The sequence below is a fragment of the Ranitomeya imitator genome, chromosome 4, assembly GCF_032444005.1.
Source record: "Ranitomeya imitator isolate aRanImi1 chromosome 4, aRanImi1.pri, whole genome shotgun sequence".
NCBI classification, from domain to species: Eukaryota; Metazoa; Chordata; class Amphibia; order Anura; family Dendrobatidae; genus Ranitomeya; species Ranitomeya imitator.
This window is the reverse complement of record NC_091285.1, coordinates 382,403,225-382,422,803: the sequence shown is the minus strand read 5'-3', so window position 1 is coordinate 382,422,803 and position 19,579 is coordinate 382,403,225. Positions and strand designations below refer to the sequence as shown.

Here is a 19,579-nt window from a genome sequence, read left to right as displayed (position 1 = left end):
CATTTTCAGTGCATGTATGCCAGAGGACCGTTGAAGGCTTGCTAAAAAGATTACCCTCAGACAACGCTGCTGGCAGAGGTACTGGCTTTTTTCACCCACAAGGATTACACAAGGGCCATGCACATCAGGTGCAACTCAGGGGGGTTAAAATGTCTACCAACTTACACATTTTCATGAGGCCGTTACATCAGCAAGGGCTATCTGTGGGTGTAATTATGATGAGGAGGGAAAGTTGACCAAGATGATGAAGGACTACGTAAGTGACCATACCAGCGTCCTTTCTTATTCTTTAGTGCCCTTTAACTATTGATTGTCTTACTTATACTTATTGATATTGATTAACTATTGATTGTCCAAGCTCCATATTTGGACCAACCTCTCCTTTTACACCCTGGAGGTGCTGCAATGCCCTGCTGCAAGTGTATTGTCTAAGCGAGTTTTTAATTTGGCTGGTGCAATCATAATGGATAGGCTAACGCGGCTGTCAACTGAAAATGCACAGCAAAAAAAGATCGGTGAGCTGGCTTTTTTGTTTTCTCTTTTGCATTCAACTGAAAATGCAGACAGGCTGAACAAGGGCTGGATTTCTGGTGACTTTGTAAGCTCTACGGATGACAGCAACATAATGTAAAAGCAGCCAAAATGTTTTGTTTGTGAAGTTGTCTTAAAATCCATCTCTTAAGGTACCGTCACACTGAATGATATCGCTAGCGATCCGTGACGTTGCAGCGTCCTGGCTAGCGATATCGTTGAGTTTGACAGGCAGCAGCGATCAGGATCCTGCTGTGCCATCGTTGGTCAGAGCAGAAAGTCCAGAACTTTATTTCGTAGCTGGACTCCCGCAGACATCGCTGAATTGGCGTGTGTGACGCCGATTCAGCGATGTCTTCACTGGTAACCAGGGTAAACATCGGGTTACTAAGCGCAGGGCCGCTGGTTACCAGCGTAAACGTAAAAAAAAAAAAAAAACACTACATACTTACATTCCGGTGTCTGTCCCCTGGCGCTGTGCTTCTCTGCACTGTGTAAGCGCCGGCCGGAAAGCAGAGCACAGCGGTGACGTCACCGCTGTGCTTTCCGGCTGGCCCTCACAGTCAGTGCAGAGAAGCACAGCGCCGGGGGACAGACACCGGAATGTAAGTATGTAGTGTTCGTTTTGTTTTACGTTTGCGCTGGTAACCACGGTAAACAACGGGTTACTAAGCGCGGCCCTGCGCTTAGTAACCCGATGTTTACCCTGGTTACCAGGGGACTTTGCATAGTTGGTCGCTGGAGAGCTGTCTGTGTGACAGCTCTCCAGCGACCACACAGCGATGCTGCAGCGATCGGGATCGTTGTCTAGATCGCTGCAGCGTCGCTAAATGTGACGGTACCTTTACTGTCCAAACCCATTTTGTTCATGAAATCACCTCCTTCTCCTTCTGCAACAAGTACTTAGTGGTCATGTATGTATAACCCCGGCGGCTAATGTTTTGTACTTTATGAAAACTTGTGCTCCCTATTGATTGCCTTGCTGGCACAATCCAACAACGCAGTAATGAAGATTATTGCCCTTGCTAAATTGTCATGTAAGATTATCTGTACCCAGGTTGCGCCAGCCACACAACTGCTAGATAAAGATACGCTATTTTTTAAACCAATAGAAAATTATGATTTTTTTTAAATTGGCTTGACACGCTCCAAATGCGGAGCAATGAAGATTATTGGCCCTGCTAAATTGTCACGTACGATTATCTCTACCCTACTGAATCCCCACCTAACAAACAATTAAACTAGACAGTCTTCAGCTCTTAAAAGAGCTTTTTGGAATAAATAACACTCACTGTAATCTCCTATCACTTTACCTACGCTCCTTTCACTCTCTGTACACTGAAACATGCGCTAGCGATGTGCCGTCATTGAGTGACGGACCCGAGATGCGGGCTGCAGCGTTTCCGGGTCCGGCACTGCTAGCGCAGATGGAGCTAGCAGATGCTCCATCTGCGCTAGCGCTGTGCAAACGTCGGCACTTGCGTTAGTGCAGTCCATTTAACGGATGTGTTTAACGGACTGCACTAACGCAGTGTGAACCCGGCCTTAGGGCCCACTCCTTTCTTTTGGCCTCAGTGTGCATTACAGCCTGGATTTCAGCTATCTGGGTGAGACTGGTCTTAGGGTGTCAATTCTAATTTCTGCTAAGCAGAGATGGCACTTGTCAGTTCCCCATTATTCTTGAACTACTGTGGGACAGAATTAACTTTTAAAGGGAATCTGTCAACTAATTTTGGCACTATAAGCTTGGGCCACCGCCATCAGGGCTTATCTATAACATTCTGTAATGCTGCAGATAAGCCCCTAATGTATCCTGAAAGATGAGAAAAACAAGTAGATTATACTCACCCAGGGGCGGTCCTGGTCCGGTCTGAAGAGCGTCGCAGGTCCGGGTTCGGCACCTCCCATCTTCATGCGATGACGTCCTCCTGTCGCGGCTCCAGCGCAGGCGTACTGATTTGCCCTGTTGAGGGCAGCGTAAAGTACTGCAGTGCGCAGGCGCTGGGAAAGGTCAGAGAGGCCCTGCGCCTGCGCACTGCAGTACCTTGCTCTGCCATCAACAGGGCAAATCAGAACGCCTGCGCTGGAGCCGCAACAGAAGGAGGATGACGACATTGCAAGAAGATGGGAGGCGCAGGACCCAAACCGCAGCGGGACCGCCCCTGGGTGAGTGTAATCTAACCTCTTCTTCTCATCTTTCAGGATACATCGGGGCTTATCTACAGCATTTCAGAATGCTGTAGATGAGCCCCTGATGGCGGTAGCCTAAGCTTGTAGGGCCAAAATTAGGTGACAGATTCCCTTTAATCTGTTTCCCCTGGTCACATGAGCCGCTGCAGCCAATCACTGGACATAGTAGCCTGCATATTCGAGGAGTGCTGAATAAGAAATCTCAGCGATGGCCAGACTCTTAAGGAATACCATGCCCCTGGCACACAGCCTGCCTGTGTGACCCCAGAGTGAGTCTATGAAGGGTGTACATGAGCCGACATCTGAGCAGGGCACAGCTCGCACTGGGTCCTGAGCCACACACAGAGCATGCGCATTAGGCGAGATGCGCAGAATCAGGCAGCACTAGGACCCAGTAGGTGTGCACACTGCCGGACGCCTCCCTTTCCCCTGTAAACAGGAAGTAGAGCGCGGATGGAGTGGCCGGTGTGCGGTGTGAGCCGGTGACATGGACATTCTGAAGGCTGAGATAGCGCGGAAGAGGAAGCAGCTGGAGGAGAAGGCGCTGGTCGGGGTGAGGAGCTGAGGCATGGCGCTGCCGAGGTGGTGGCGGCTGTAGCCGGGGCTCCCAGTGCTATGGCGGCAGCACTGCACATCCTGCGATCATCAGAGCTTTCTTGGAGAACTCGGAACCGTTCACTGCAGAACGGCCTCATTCCCCAACAGCGGGTCACACTGCTAATGCCGCCACTGCCCCCTAGCGTTCATGGAGGGGGTCACCTAGTGTAGGGCGCCAGGCACACTGATGGAGTGCAGGGTCCGCTTACAGCCTAGCAGTGATGCCCAGACTGTCACATTAGGGGGCTGCATCCAGGAGAAAAATGAAAAACATCTGCAATACGAAAATACCTGAATTCTTGGTCTGTAACTCTGGCCAAACACACAGTGCCCCATTGTGCTTTAGTCCCTGCTCTAAAATAAAAAACAATTCAGAGAAAAAGGACCGGTGCACTTATATAGTGCTGGGCAGGGAGGGCGGTATAAAATACACCACCTCTGACTCCTAAAATATATGCCACATTGGGTACATAGTACGATGCAGGACGTGCTGTAAATATTCTCATAAGAATTTGGGAAAGTTCTGAAATGTCCTATAAATGTCTGTTCTGTCCCTGATCTAAGGATCTGGGCTTTTGGCGGAGATGAATCTGTGCTGCACTTTATGCACATGCTCAGTAGGGGGCTGTGGAGTTGGAGTCATGGAGTCAGGGTAATTGAGAGGTATAGCTGACCGACTCCACAGCACTGCTGGGCAGCCCACCTAATGTAATAGTATGGGCATCACTGCTAGGCTGTAAGCCGGACACTGCACTCCATCAGTGTGCCTGGCGCCCTGTACTAGCCTTATCCGTGTGCAGTTCTAATACTAGCTGACCCCCTCCATGAATTGGTAGGTGTGTGAGTGGCTGTTCTATCAGTATTTTTCACATGTGCTGTCCCCACCGTTATCATAGGGGCTGCTGCATAAATTCCTATTAAAAAATCAGTTTGAAAATGGTGCCCGCCGCGCCTACATAGTATCAGCTATCGGCGAGAGATGCTACTGCGCAGGCAGCGCCATCTTGGAGGAGGAAATACATTTTTTTTTTCCAGTAAGATGGCGCCCCCTGCACAGTAGCATCTATAGGATCACCAATTGCTCATACTGCGCAGGCGCAACCGGTGCCATTTTCAAACTGATTTTTTTTTTTTTTTTTTTAGGAATTTATGAATAACATCAAAAAAATAATTACATACACATACAGTCATGGCCAAAAGTATTGACACCCCTGCAATTCTGTCAGATAATACTCAGTTTCTTCTTGAAAATGATTGCAATCACAAATTCTTTGGTATTATTATCTTCATTTAATTTGTCTTAAATGAAAAAACACAACAGAGAATGAAGCAAAAAAGCAAAACATTGATCATTTCACACAAAACTCCAAAAATGGGCCAGACAAAAGTATTGGCACCCTCAGCCTAATACTTGGTTGCACAACCTTTAGCCAAAATAACTGCGACTAACCGCTTCCGGTAACCATCAATGAGTTTCTTACAATGCTCTGCTGGAATTTTAGACCATTCTTTGGCAAACTGCTCCAGGTCCCTGATATTTGAAGGGTGCCTTCTCCAAACTGCCATTTTTAGATCTCTCCACAGGTGTTCTATGGGATTCAGGTCTGGACTCATTGCTGGCCACCTTAGAAGTCTCCAGTGCTTTCTCTCAATCCATTTTCTAGTGCTTTTTGAAGTGTGTTTTGGGTCATTGTCCTGCTGGAAGACCCATGACCTCTGAGGGAGACCCAGCTTTCTCACACTGGGTCCTACATTATGCTGCAAAATTTGTTGGTAGTCTTCAGACTTCATAATGCCATGCACACAGTCAAGCAGTCCAGTGCCAGAGGCAGCAAAACAACCCAAAACATCAGGGAACCTCCGCCATGTTTGACTGTAGGGGCCGTGTTCTTTTCTTTGAATGCCTCTTTTTTTTTATCCTGTAAACTCTATGTTGATGCCTTTGCCCAAAAAGCTCTACTTTTGTCTCATCTGACCAGAGAACATTCATCCAAAACGTCTTAGGCTTTTTCAGGTACGTTTTGGCAAACTCCAGCCTGGCTTTTTTATGTCTCGGGGTAAGAAGTGGGGTCTTCCTGGGTCTCCTACCATACAGTCCCTTTTCATTCAGACGCCGACGGATAGTACGGGTTGACCCTATTGTACCCTCGGACTGCAGGGCAGCTTGAACTTGTTTGGATGTTAGTCGAGGTTCTTTATCCAACATCCACACAATCTTGCGTTGAAATCTCTTGTCAGTTTTTCTTTTCCGTCCACATCTAGGGAGGTTGGCCACAGTGCCATGGGCTTTAAACTTCTTGATGACACTGCGCACGGTAGACACAGGAACATTCAGGTCTTTGGAGATGGACTTGTAGCCTTGAGATTGCTCATGCTTCCTCACAATTTGGTTTCTCAAGTCCTCAGACAGTTCTTTGGTCTTCTTTCTTTTCTCCATGCTCAATGTGGTACACACAAGGACACAGGACAGAGGTTGAGTCAACTTTAATCCATGTCACCTGGCTGCAAGTGTGATTTAGTTATTGCCAACACATTTTCGGTGCCACAGGTAAGTTACAGGTGCTGCTAAATACACAAATAGAGAAACATCACATGATTTTTTGAACAGTGCCAATACTTTTGTCCACTCCCTTTTATATGTTTGGTGTGGAATTATATCCAATTTGGCTTTAGGACAATTCTTTTTGTGTTTTTTTCATTAAAGACAAATGAAATGAAGATGATAATGCCAAATAATTTGTGTTTGCAATCATTTTCAGGAAGAAACTGAGTATTATCTGACAGAATTGCAGGGGTGTCAATACTTTTGGCCATGACTGTATATGCGATTATTCTGCAGTGCATGTGTCACAACTGGCACTTGCCTGCAGAAGTTTTTTTCCCCCCATTATGTACATATATTCAGTAAGTATATATAATATTCATTATGTAAACCAGGGGGCAGGTCAGTGAGGGATCAGTGACCTGTCAGCAGGCTCCATTATACCTAATCAGAGCAGGACATGAAGACCCCCCCCCCACAGGCCGCCCCGGAGCACGAGCATATCATTAACTCAAAACTGCAAATAAAGATTAGACAGCAACCACAAGATGGATTTCATCACCCAGGTATCATATTAATCAGTATAACGGTGATGACCTGACACTGTAGGTTACTGTGCACAATCCTGCTTAGTGACACATCGATGAAAGCAATGTTTTAACCCATACCTCATGCTGTCCTCAGATTACAAAGCACAAACCTGGTGACTGATTCAAGTGCATTTAGCAAGTATTCACACCCTTGTGATAAGATTTGTATGTGTTCCTAAACTGTCCTGGTTAAAGGTTTTGGATTTTTGAAAAGGCCTAACCATCGGCGCCATTTCATGAGTCTGATAGATGCATGGCCAATATGGTTTCATATCTTCATTGGATGCTGTCATGTTGTTACATCACTCAGCCTTTTTTATTTATTTATTTTTCCCCTTTTAACCTGTGACAGTGTTCTAAAATGACAACCTTCATAGAACAACTATGAATGACCAATCATTCCCAAAACGGCCATCTGAAATCTCTTGTGTTGCTAGGTTTACCTTAGAGGAGTAAGGTGGCTCTGGCAGTATACTATGATCAGAGAGCAGCAGATTTCATGAAGGGTCCATTGAGCTCTACGGGTAGGTGCACACGATAGGTAAATGTTGCAAATTGGATTCCGTGTACTTGCGCAGCGTTCAACCTGCAGCGTCCAGCTGTTACAGCACAGTGGATGGGATTTCAAGAAATCCTATGCCCACTATGCGTCTAGATGCCTGCGGAGACGGACATGCGGCGCGTCTTTCCAGACCACAGCATGTCTATTTATCTTGCTGAGACTCGCGTCTCCGACAAGATAAATGTCTCCCATAGAATGTATTGGATGCGGTGATTCTGTACGGGTCAATGAACACATGCTCATTCACCTGTGTTGGACAGAGCGGACATGTGTTGTGTCCATAGCGCTGCCAATTCCTGACTGTGTGCACCTACCCTGAGGCCAAGCGGCACATAAAATACAGTTGCTTTTTTATAGCACGTAAAACCGAATACAGTGGACCCAAAGTGATAAATCCCTTGTGTTCATGAGGGAGTCCACCAATGATTACAGTAATATCCACTGTGTAAAAAATGGCAGCATATTATGAGGATGGATATATATACATTTTTTATTCAAGTTTTTCAAGTACAAGTAAATGTGCATGCGACATCTATTTCAGGCGAAAACGTTGTGATCTACGTGCAAAAATGTTAAAGAAATGTTGAGCATATACACTGCTATATATAAAGGCTCGCTATAATTAGGTTCAGCTTTTTGAGCTTATTTTAACCGCTTCAGGTTTCCAAAACCGCAAAATTGTTAAAAGATGTTTCCTGTCCATTCTTCAGGTGGGTTCAGTATAGAAAAATAGAAAACATTTCCTATGAAAACATTTACAGCACGTCCTGCATTGTACTACTGTACCCAATGTCTTATAGATTTTAGCAGTCTGAGTGGGTCCTTTTTATACCGATACCACCAAAATGGACACAGACTCCACAGCCTTGTACCAAACCCCCTGCTATAATAGGCCTAAGGCTAGTTTCAGATTGCGTTAGTGCAATCCGTTTAGCGCCTAGCGCTAGCGGATTGCGCTAACGCAATGTGTTGTAAAGGGGTCGCGTTAAACGTCCCCGCTCTCGCAGATCTCCGATCTGCGAGAGCGGGGAACGGACCGCGGGCGCGCCTCGGACGCTGCAAGCAGCGTCCGCAGCGCGCCACAAAACACAGGCACATTGCTAGCGCGTGCCGAAAATGGCACGCGCTAGTGATGCGCGTCCCCATTGCTGTTAATGGGCGCGCTAACGGACACGTTGCACGGCGTTAATTTCGCCATTCAACGCTGTCCGTTAGCGCGGTCCCATTAACGCAATGGGAACCTAGCCTAACAAATGCCAATAAAGGTTCTTCAGATAAAATACTGCTAGCATTTTCCGGAAACGCCTTTTGCCTGAAAAGCTCAGAGATTAACCCAGCATTTGAAGGATGTCGTATGCACATAACCCTAAAAATACAGTCAATGCTATATATGGAGTAGGAAATGTATAGCACAATCCAAGGACATTTTCTCCGGATATTATATCATCCGGCATTAAAATAAGATAATAAATAGTGATGAGCGAGTGTGCTCGTTACTCGAGTTTCTCCGAGCATGCTGTCGACGCAGCTGCATGATTTGCGGCTGCTGGACAGCTTGAATACATGTGGGGATTCACTAACAAGCAGGTAATCCCCACATGCATTCAGGCTGTCTAGCAGTCGCAAATCATGCAGCTGCGGGGACATAAACTGAATCTCTGATACTCGGAGATCACCCGAGCATGCTCTGAGAAACTCGAATAACAAGCATACTCGCTCATCACTCATAATAAACAATGAGCACAAACGGTGTAATCAGAGGGTGATGTCCAGAACATCTATAATATAATGCTGGGAGCGTCACTCTGTCCGAAGCCTTTATAGACTGCGCAGGCGCAAGCGCCGGCGCAGTCTGGCCCCCACAGAGTGACGCTCCCAGGAGATCGCGGTATGCGTAAGCACTGAACGCATACCGCGATCTCCACCGGAGAGTCAGGGACCGTGGACGCGCCAGGAGGGAGGGTAAAGGCCCCTTCACATTTAGCGACGCTGCAGCGATACCGACAACGATCCGAATCGCTGCAGCGTCGCTGTTTGGTCGCTGGAGAGCTGTCACACAGACCGCTCTCCAGCGACCAACGATGCCGGTAACCAGGGTAAACATCGGGTAACTAAGCGCAGGGCCGCGCTTAGTAACCCGATGTTTACCCTGGTTACCATGCTAAAAGTAAAAAAAAACAAACAGTACATACTTACCTACAGCCGTCTGTCCTCCAGCGCTGTGCTCTGCTTCTCTGCTCTCCTCCTGTACTGTCTGGGAGCCGGAAAGCAGAGCGGTGACGTCACCGCTCTGCTTTCCGGCTCACAGCCAGTACAGGAGGAGTGCAGAGCGCAGCGCTGGAGGACAGACAGCTGTAGGTAAGTATCTAGTGTTTGTTTTTTTTTACTTTTAGCATGGTAACCAGGGTAAACATCGGGTTACTAAGCGCGGCCCTGCGCTTAGTTACCCGATGTTTACCCTGATTACCAGTGAAGACATCGCTGGATCGGTGTCTCACACGCCGATCCAGCGATGTCAGCAGGGAGTCCAGCGACGAAATAAAGTTCTGGACTTTATTCAGCGACCAACGATCTCCCAGCAGGGGCCTGATCGTTGGTCGCTGTCACACATAACGATTTAATTAACGATATCGTTGCTACGTCACAAATAGCAACGATATCGTTAACAATATCGTTATGTGTGAAGGTACCTTAAGTATATTCACCTGTCCTCCGTTCCAGCGCTGCGTGCGGCTCCGTCTCCCGGCTCCTCTGCTGTGACAGAGTCCAGTCACAGGCAGAGGAGCCGGAGTGTGTGTTCAAGAAAATGGCGCCGGAAAGCGCGGACTGTGCAGGCGCCGATTCCTGCTGCCGGAATCGGCGCCTGCGCAGTCCGCGCTTTCCGGCGCCATTTTCTTGAAGACACACTCCGGCTCCACTGCAGGTGTGTCTTCAAGAAAATGGCGCCGGAGAGCGCGGACTGCGCAGGCGCCGATTCCTGCTGCCGGAATCGACACCTGCGCAGTCCGCGCTTTCCGGCGCCATTTTCTTGAAGACACCTGCAGTGGAGCCGGACGATAGGTGAGTATGGTATTTTTTTTTTTTTTTTTATATGGCAGCAGCATATGGGGGCATACACACTGGAGTGTCTTATGGGGGGCACATAATACAATAGTGGCGCAGGATGGCAGCAGCGCATGACAGAACGGGCGCAGGATGGCAGCAGCACATGACAGAACGGGCGCAGGATGGCAGCAGGATGGGAGCAGCACATGACAGAACGGGGCAGGATGGCAGCAGCACATGACAGAACGGGGGCAGGATGGCAGCAGCACATGACAGAACGGGGGCAGGATGGCAGCAGCACATGACAGAACGGGGGCAGGATGGCAGCAGCACATGACAGAACGGGGGCAGGATGGGAGCAGCACATGACAGAACGGGCGCAGGATGGGAGCAGCACATGACAGAACGGGCGCAGGATGGCAGCAGCGCATGACAGAACGGGCGCAGGATGGCAGCAGCGCATGACAGAACGGGCGCAGGATGGCAGCAGCACATGACAGAACGGGCGCAGGATGGCAGCAGGATGGGAGCAGCACATGACAGAACGGGAGCAGGATGGCAGCAGCACATGACAGAACGGGAGCAGGATGGGAGCAGCACATGACAGAACGGGAGCAGGATGGCAGCAGCACATGACAGAACGGGGGCAGGATGGCAGCAGCACATGACAGAACGGGGGCAGGATGGGAGCAGCACATGACAGAACGGGGGCAGGATGGGAGCAGCACATGACAGAACGGGCGCAGGATGGCAGCAGCACATGACAGAACGGGCGCAGGATGGCAGCAGCACATGACAGAACGGGTGCAGGATGGCAGCAGCGCATGACAGAACGGGCGCAGGATGGCAGCAGCGCATGACAGAACGGGCGCAGGATGGCAGCAGCGCATGACAGAACGGGCGCAGGATGGCAGCAGCACATGACAGAAAGGGCGCAGGATGGCAGCAGCACATGACAGAACGGGCGCAGGATGGCAGCAGCACATGACAGAACGGGCGCAGGATGGCAGCAGCGCATGACAGAACGGGCGCAGGATGGCAGCAGCGCATGACAGAACGGGCGCAGGATGGCAGCAGCACATGATGGAGACCATATACCAATATAAATGCTCGCCACCCGGGCGTAGAACGGGTTCAATAGCTAGTTGTAGCATAATGAGCTAGGAATCTAGAGGGAATGAGGCCAGTTTTAGTTGTAACAATCTATTAAGTTAATTCTATTTCTTAGGAAAATGCATTGCTTTAATTTCTTTTTGAAGACATAAACGTCTTTTTTTTTTTTTTTCTGTTCCAGGAAAGTAAGAAGTATTTTAAACGCAGTGAACTTGCTGAAAAAGAAAGAGAGGCCTATTTTGAAAGATGTGGATACAAGGTATAAAATACCCTTTGCGTCTTGAAAGGATTTTCCGAGATCAGGAAATATTGAGAGAAGAAAGGGGAAAATGCAATAAACTCATACGGTTCCCACCAGCTTTTGTTCACTGTGTTGCAGTCAATCTCTGTCCTTAGCGGTGTATTCCTGAGGCCAGTGATTGGCTGCAGCAGTATTTTTTGATCGTTGGGAATGTCATTGGTGGATACTTTCTCAGTAGGGGATTGATCAGGTAAGGTCTGGGCCTTTTATCATTTTAGAGTGAGCTCTTCCCCTTTTCAATCCAATTTTCCATAATTTCAGAAAACCCTTATTAAATTCTATTCTGTCTTGTCTTCATACTATGTTTTATAACATTTCTCTTTGTTTAATCTGTCACAATTGTTAGCCTTTAAGTGAGAAGCCAGCACAAAAGGTAGGATTTGGGAATGCATGCTTCACTTCTGGCTACATTGTCCAAATGGTTTTTGACTTTATCTTACCTGTGACGACAGAAAACCATTTTGGAAATGACTGCTGTTGATAGTGTGCTGTCATTTGGCTTAAGGCGCTAAGCATGTGATGTCTTGATGTGTCTAGCAGCATGGACACTGGATAATGAAGCTTTCCAATTCACACCTATTAAGTTTGTAATAAAATTTTATTTCTCACCATTCCGCACATTTTTGACAATTGCATAGATTGTGACCTAACCACATACATTTCATATCTAATAAGCCTGTACAAAATGTCCTATTTGATAGCCTCCCATAGTGCATTGTTTCTCTATTCTCTCCTGCTGAACTTGTTTAGCCTGCTTTGTGATAAAGCAATTTTTTTATATTTAGCCAAAATTTTGGGTTATTAGGTAGGGAGCAGAAACAAAGATCGATGCTTAATATACTCTTACTTTTGACTCCCAAAACTCCATGTGTCTAGACTCTCATTTTGACCCCTTCATGACATCCGCTGTATATAGAGGCAGGTCCTGAATCTGCTCCATCAGCCTTAATCAGTGCAAGCTCATATATAAATTCCTAGGAACTTTAGATGAAGGGGTAACCTCATTAGATTTCACACTTTAAAGGGAACCTGTCACCCCCAAAATCGAAGATGAGCTTAGCCCACCAGCATCAGGGGCTTATCTACAGCATTCTGGAATGCTTTAGATAAGCCCCCTATGTATCCTAAAAGATGAGAAAAAGAGGCTAGACTGTACTCACCCAGGGGCGGTCTCGCTGTCGTGGGTGTCGCGGTCCGGGTCCGGCACCTCCTATTTTCATCAGATGACGCCCTCTTCTGGTCTTCACGCCACGGCTCCGGCGCAGACGTACTTTGTCTGCCCTGTTGAGGGCAGAGCAAAGTACTGCAGTGCGCAGGTGCCGGGCCTCTCTGACCTTTCCGGCGCCTGCGCACTGCAGTACTTTGCTCTGCCCTCAACAGGGCAGACAAAGTACGTCTGCGCCGGAGCCGCAGTGTGAAGACAAGAAGATGTCATTGTAAGAAGATGGGAGGCCCCGGACCACGACACCGATGATACCAGAACCTGACCGGACCGCCCCTGGGTGAGTATAATCTAACCTCTTTTTCTCATCTTTCAGGACACATCGGGGGCTTATCTACAGCATTCCAGAATGCTGTAGATATGCCCCTGATGCCAGTGGGCTTAGCTCATCTTCGATTTTGGGGGTGACAGGTTCCCTTTAAACATAGAAAAACATTTTTTTTTTTTTTTTAATGGACTGCTTTATCTGTTAACATGTTTTTTGGACTATAAAAAGTGCATGTGTCTTACATCTCGCACACAGAGGAACTCTGCAATGCCCGACCTTCTTGTCTGCTAATGATAGGGAAAAATGTACTTGCCCTGATTTCTGCCATGATCTTCATAGCAACCTCCTCAATGTGCTCTGCTCTCGGCTCAGTGCCTCCCAGAGAGAGTAGACTCCTTGCTGTTCCTGAACATCAGTCTTTTTTACGTCTCTATTCACAGGAACATGGGAATATCCGGCATCTTTAGGCTTCATACTGAGCAGCACATGGGCCACACTACCACCCCCAGCATCTCTCAGGTGCTCATCCATTATCAGTACCTTGCTGGAGTTTTAGGAGGAGGGTCTACGTTCACATTAGCGTCGCGTCGGCGACGCACGGAAAAACGCGCGCAAACGCGCGCGTTTTGCGACGCGTGCGTCGTTTTTGACGAAAATCGGACGCACAGAAAATGCTACATGTAGCGTTTTCTTGCGTCCGACGCTAGCGTCGGAAACGACGCACGTGGCGAAAAACGCCACCAAAACAACGCACGCGTCCCCTATGTTAAACATAGGGGCGCGTCGCCGCTGCGTCGCCGACGCAACAGCGACGCACATTAGCGTAACGCTAATGTGAACGTAGCCTTAGTGGTGGGTGCTGTGGCCTTGCTTATCCACTAACTGCCTCTTCAATTACTTGCCAAGCAGGATTATTTTTTGACACCTCAGAAGTACTGTCACCAGCCTCTAGGTGGGCAAAATGTGTGGTGTGGAAGCAATGAAAGGCCTGAGTGAAGCAGGGAAGGGGATAAAATATACATCCATGCTGCTTGATACTCCTCATCAGGCGTCACTACTGAGCATTTCAGTCTGGATACAGTAACGGTACTTATCTGACTTATGACTGTTACAATAGAGATAATTGTCCACCCTCCTGTAAATGCCCAGTACTGAAGATGACTTGGCACTCACCCATCAACTCTATTAATGGGAAAGCTGCTGGCTTTGCCACTGCAGGGTATAATTTAGCAGTAATAATAACCCTAAATGATGGTACCAGTTAATGACATTACCCCATGTACTTTTGTATACCACTAGGAAAGTTTTAATTAGTGACAAATATTTTTCCTATTTTCTGGTGTTAAAAACTTGGATACGTCCCATAATGAGGTACATCTTATTGTCCAAAAAATATAATAATGATGCTTATAAAGCAGCACTTTATTTGATTATGTAGAATTAGATAATCAGCAGTGTGGTCGAAGAGCCAAGTTTAATTCTCCTAAAGTGCTAGCAATTAGGAAAATAATGGTTCTCCTCAGCTTTAAAGGGGTTGTCCATATTAATGACCTATCGTATGGAGAGATCATATTGATGACCTATATAGAAGTCATCAATAAACAGTGGTGATATGACACCCTGTCAATCAACTGTTAATTGCTCTGGTGCTCAAAAGCATATCTCTATTCAATTCTTCAGATTCAGAGGAACAAGAGCTGCTATGCTCTACCTGTCAGCTGCTACAAAATATTGAATGGCTGTCAACTAATTCTCATTTGGTTTGGTCGTCCGGTGTTTTTCTTGATCCGCCCCATACTAAAATGTTAATGTGTTGTCAATTGGGAGAGGGCAGTATGCCGACTCCAGACAACTCTGGAGACTTGTCTCCTCCGGGGACAAAGATGTGCTTTGAAATTGAACATACCTGATCCTTATTTCTCCAACGTAATATGTTGAAGTAGAGTTGGAAAGACCCCATACCTGCAAGGTAAATGGTTGGTCCAGCTGAAATCTTCAGGTTCAGATTAATATTCTGTAATGTAATATATATATATATATATATATATATATATATATATATATATATATATATATATATATATATATATATATATATATATATATATATATATAATGTTAACTCCTTAGCACAAAATGATGTAGTCATGGCCAAAAGTATTGACACCCCTGCAATTCTGTCAGATAATACTCAGTTTCTTCCTGAAAATGATTGCAAACACAAATTATTTGTTATTATTATCTTCATTTAATGTGTCTTAAATGAAAAAACACAGAAAGAATTGTCCTAAAGCCAAATTGGATATAATTCCACACCAAACATAAAAAAGGGGGTGGACAAAAGTATTGGCACTGTTCGAAAAATCATGTGATGCTTCTCTAATTTTTGTAATTAACAGCACCTGTAACTTATCTGTGGCACCTAACAGGTGTTGGCAATAACTAAATCACACTTGCAGCCAGTTGACATGGATTAAAGTTGACTCAACCTCTGTCCTGTGTCCTTGTGTGTACCACATTGAGCATGGAGAAAAGAAAGAAGACCAAAGAACTGTCTGAGGACTTGAGAAACCAAATTGTGAGGAAGCATGAGCAATCTCAAGGCTACAAGTCCATCTCCAAAGACCTGAATGTTCCTTTGTCTACCGTGCGCAGTGTCATCAAGAAGTTTAAAGCCCATGGCACTGTGGCTAACCTCCCTAGATGTGGACGGAAAAGAGAAATTGACAAGAGATTTCAACGCAAGATTGTGCAGATGTTGGATAAAGAACCTCGACTAACATCCAAACAAGTTCAAGCTGCCCTGCAGTCCGAGCGTACAACTGTGTCAACCCGTATTATCCGTCGGCATCTGAATGAAAAGGGACTGTATGGTAGGAGACCCAGGAAGACCCCACTTCTTACCCTGAGACATAAAAAAAAGCCAGGCTGAGCCAGGCTGGAGTTTGCCAAAACTTACCTGAAAAGGCCTAAAACGTTTTTGAAGAATGTTCTGTGGTCAGATGAGACAAAAGTAGAGCTTTTTGGGCAAAGGCATCAACATAGAGTTTACAGGAGATAAAGAGGCATTCAAAGAAAAGAACACGGTCCCTACAGTCAAACATGGCAGAGGTTCCCTGATGTTTTGGGGTTGCTTTGCTGCCTCTGATACTGGACTGCTTGACCGTGTGCATGGCATTATGAAGTCTGAAGACTACCAACAAATTTTGCAGCATAATGTAGGGCCCAGTGTGAGAAAGCTGGGTCTCCCTCAGAGGTCATGGGTCTTCCAGCAGGACAATGACCCAAAACAGACTTCAAAAAGCACTAGAAAATGGTTTGAGAGAAAGCACTGGAGACTTCTAAGGTGGCCAGGAATGAGTCCAGACCTGAATCCCATAGAACACCTCTGAAGAGATCTAAAAATGGCAGTTTGGAGAAGGCACCCTTCAAATATCAGGGAGCTGGAGCAATTTGCCAAAGAAGAATGGGCTAAAATTCCAGCAGAGCATTGTAAGAAACTCATTGATGGTTACCGGAAGCGGTTGGTCGCAGTTATTTTGGCTAAAGGTTGTGCAACCAAGTATTAGGCTGAGGGTGCCAATACTTTTCTCTGGCCCATTTTTGGAGTTTTGTGTGAAATGATCAATGTTTTGCTTTTTGCTTCATTCTCTTTTGTATTTTTTCATTTAAGACAAATTAAATGAAGATAATAATACCAAAGAATTTGTGTTTGCAATCATTTTCAGGAAGAAACTGAGTATTATCTGACAGAATTGCAGGGGTGTCAATACATTTGGCCATGACTGTATAAACACTATTCAGTGCAGGGCAGGCTGTCAGTGAGACACTAATCCAGCTGATGGCATTGTGTACAGGGGCGTGCAGCATCATATGCATTTATCTGCCTGCATGCTGACTATGTGAATCAAACCGGTCAGATAGCGGACTAACACTAAGCATTTTAAGATACCAAGATTTTTCAGTGCGCTGTTTGCTTATTAGTCAACTTTGTTGGTCCGATGCCATTTTTCTTTGCATAGCCTTTTTGACCTTACCACAACGGCTTTGACAAGCTGAATTGCTTTTTATGTGCTTGTTCCCCCTTGTCCTATGATTGGGCAGATGCACCCACTAATTTCAGTTTTGTAATGGCTTCTTGTAGATTAACCATTGAAACATTATTTCTCGTATTTCCCTACCGGAACCTGTTGGCAAAATATTTAAGCACTTGTATCTTTTTGCTGCATGGGGTGGAAATAGTCAAATTATTCAGTATCAGCCAACGGAATAGACTAGAAAAGCATGTTTTAAAGGGATATTCTCAAGTTTGGAATATGCCATTATTCATGGGATTGGGTTTAGCTTAGTGACCGCTGGGTATCATATCTCTGAGATTCCTCCCCCCCCCCCCCCACCATTCAAGAGAAGTGGGATTCTGAAGAGCTTCATGTGAATCAAACGTTGGTCTATAATGCGCAATGCCACTCTATTCAATCTTATGGGAATGCCAAAGACCAACCATGCAAAGCACTTGGTGACCTCCAGTGGTGATGTTTTAGAATGAATGGAATGGCATTGTATGTGATTGACCACTGGTGTATTTACCCTGAGCTTTTCAGAGCCCTGGTTCTCAGGATTGATGAGGTTCCTATGGTTAGACCCACAACTATTGGGACGTTATCCCCCATCAGTAGGATGGGGGATAACTTATAACCTTGAGAATTCACCTTTTTAATTGATATTTATTAGCACTGCTCAGTTTTCCATGTTAGTATGTGTAGTACAGTTTTGTATGACCTGTTTATTTTGCACTGATTTACATAGAAATGTTTTGTTTCTTGTTTTTACCATCAGGTTCAAAATCAAGAGGAAGAAGAAAATCCTTCAACATCAAACAACCCTGTGTTGGATCTGGAGCTGGCAGAAGAAAAATTGCCTATGACTCTGTCTAGGCAGGAGGTGAGCCGTGGAAACTACTAGTCAACTGTACTGGTAGTCTCTTAGGGTACTTTCACACTAGCGTTTTTTGTAAATCCGTCACAATGCGTCGTTTTGCAGAAAAAACGCATCCTGCAAAAGTGCTTGCAGGATGCCTTTTTTTCCCCATAGACTTCTATTGGCAACGCATTTGCGACGGATTTTCACACTTCGCATCCGTCTTGCGACGGATGCGTCGTGCTTTGGCGGACCGTCGGGAAAAAAAACCCCTACATGTAACGTTTTTTTCTCCCGACGGACCGCTTTTTCCGACCGCGCATGCGTGGCCGGAACTCCGCCCCCACCTCCCCGCACCTTACAATGGGGCAGCGGATGCGCCGGAAAAATGCATCCGCTGCACCCAATGTGCAAAGCGTTAAACGCTAGCGTCGGAATCTCTCCCCGACGCATTGCGACGGGGAGATTCCGACGCTAGTGTGAAAGAAGCCTTACCAGAGTTAGGCCTGTGTCTCACAAAGATTGGCTGTGTTGTCTATGGTATTTCTAATGGCAAAAATAATTCTGCAACCAGTTTTCAAGTCTTCAGTAAAATCTCTAAATTTGCATACAGAGCATTTTCGATTGTGGGGTCGGTGTTGTTTATATCAAAATTTAGTATGCTGAAAGTAAAATATGTTGTGTTTTTATTTTCGCTCAAAAAGAACTTTAAAAACTCATGGAACACGAATTTCACAAACTCATAAATGTAAAAAAAAAAAAAGACTTGCAACATTTCTGATCAAGTGCTGTTGCAATTCATGTGCTATAGAAGAATGGATAAGCTTGCTCTAACTGCCAGTACTAGGGGTCGTTGGATAATGAGAAGAAAAGCACACAAATGAGAAAATACGCTGAATGTGTTCATATACTTTCATGCAACAGAACAGATATGTGCGTTTTTGTAGCCGATTTTTTTCCTCACTCATTAGTATGAGTGAAATCTGCAGTCAAATACGCAGCAGAAATGCAGGTATAAAAATGTTTGTGAATTTGATGAGGTTTTTTCTTGCGTTTTACGGTCTTCATATCGGGTGTTTCTCATGCTGGTCATCTGTGTGACTGTGTGAGAAACACCCACGCGGCGGCTTTGATCGGCCGTAATGTTACTGCCTGTAAGATCGTCACCGTTGGGCAGAGCGCTGCGGGGTCACGCTGTCAGATATCAGCATGACACCGCAGATGTGACTGTGATCCGTGATAAAAAGCGTACCACAAGTCACCGGCGTCGGCTGCTGAGAGACTACTACGCTCAGCAGCTGACGCCTGCTTTCACTGATTACAAAAAAAACCCAACAAACAAAAAGAAAACCATATACTCGCCTTAACGCCTTTTCCCCGATTCTCATGTCACCTGGAAAAGAGAAAAAATAAACCACCATATCCCTCAAATATCAATTGTAATCCATACTGTCCCCCGACGATTCAAATCACTTGTAGAGCAGTCACATCAGCTGACGCGACTGCTCTACTCTGCAGCCAGCGACACTGGCATGTAATCACTCCTGCATTGTGGTGTTAAAGTACACCGGAGATCATCATCTGACCTTACTTATGGCACCGCTGCTTGAAAAAGTTCACACGCAGCAGAGTTGCCGTCAGTGACCTTGCCGGGGCTCATCAGCTGATGATGAACTCTGGTGAACTTTCTTACTGCAACTC

The 19,579-nt window shown here is 46.1% G+C and overlaps 1 protein-coding gene across 1 annotated transcript in view; it reads left to right on the top strand.

Moving 5' to 3' along the window:
* The first annotated feature begins 3,140 nt into the window (after positions 1–3,140).
* PRPF18 (pre-mRNA processing factor 18) overlaps positions 3,141–19,579 on the top strand; it is a 61,691-nt gene continuing 45,252 nt past the window's right edge. The window contains exons 1-3 of the mRNA XM_069765183.1: positions 3,141–3,274; positions 11,352–11,429; positions 17,798–17,902. Coding sequence (XP_069621284.1) covers positions 3,209–3,274; positions 11,352–11,429; positions 17,798–17,902 — 249 coding nt within the window. The 5' untranslated portion in view covers positions 3,141–3,208. The remainder of the gene's footprint in view (positions 3,275–11,351; positions 11,430–17,797; positions 17,903–19,579) is intronic.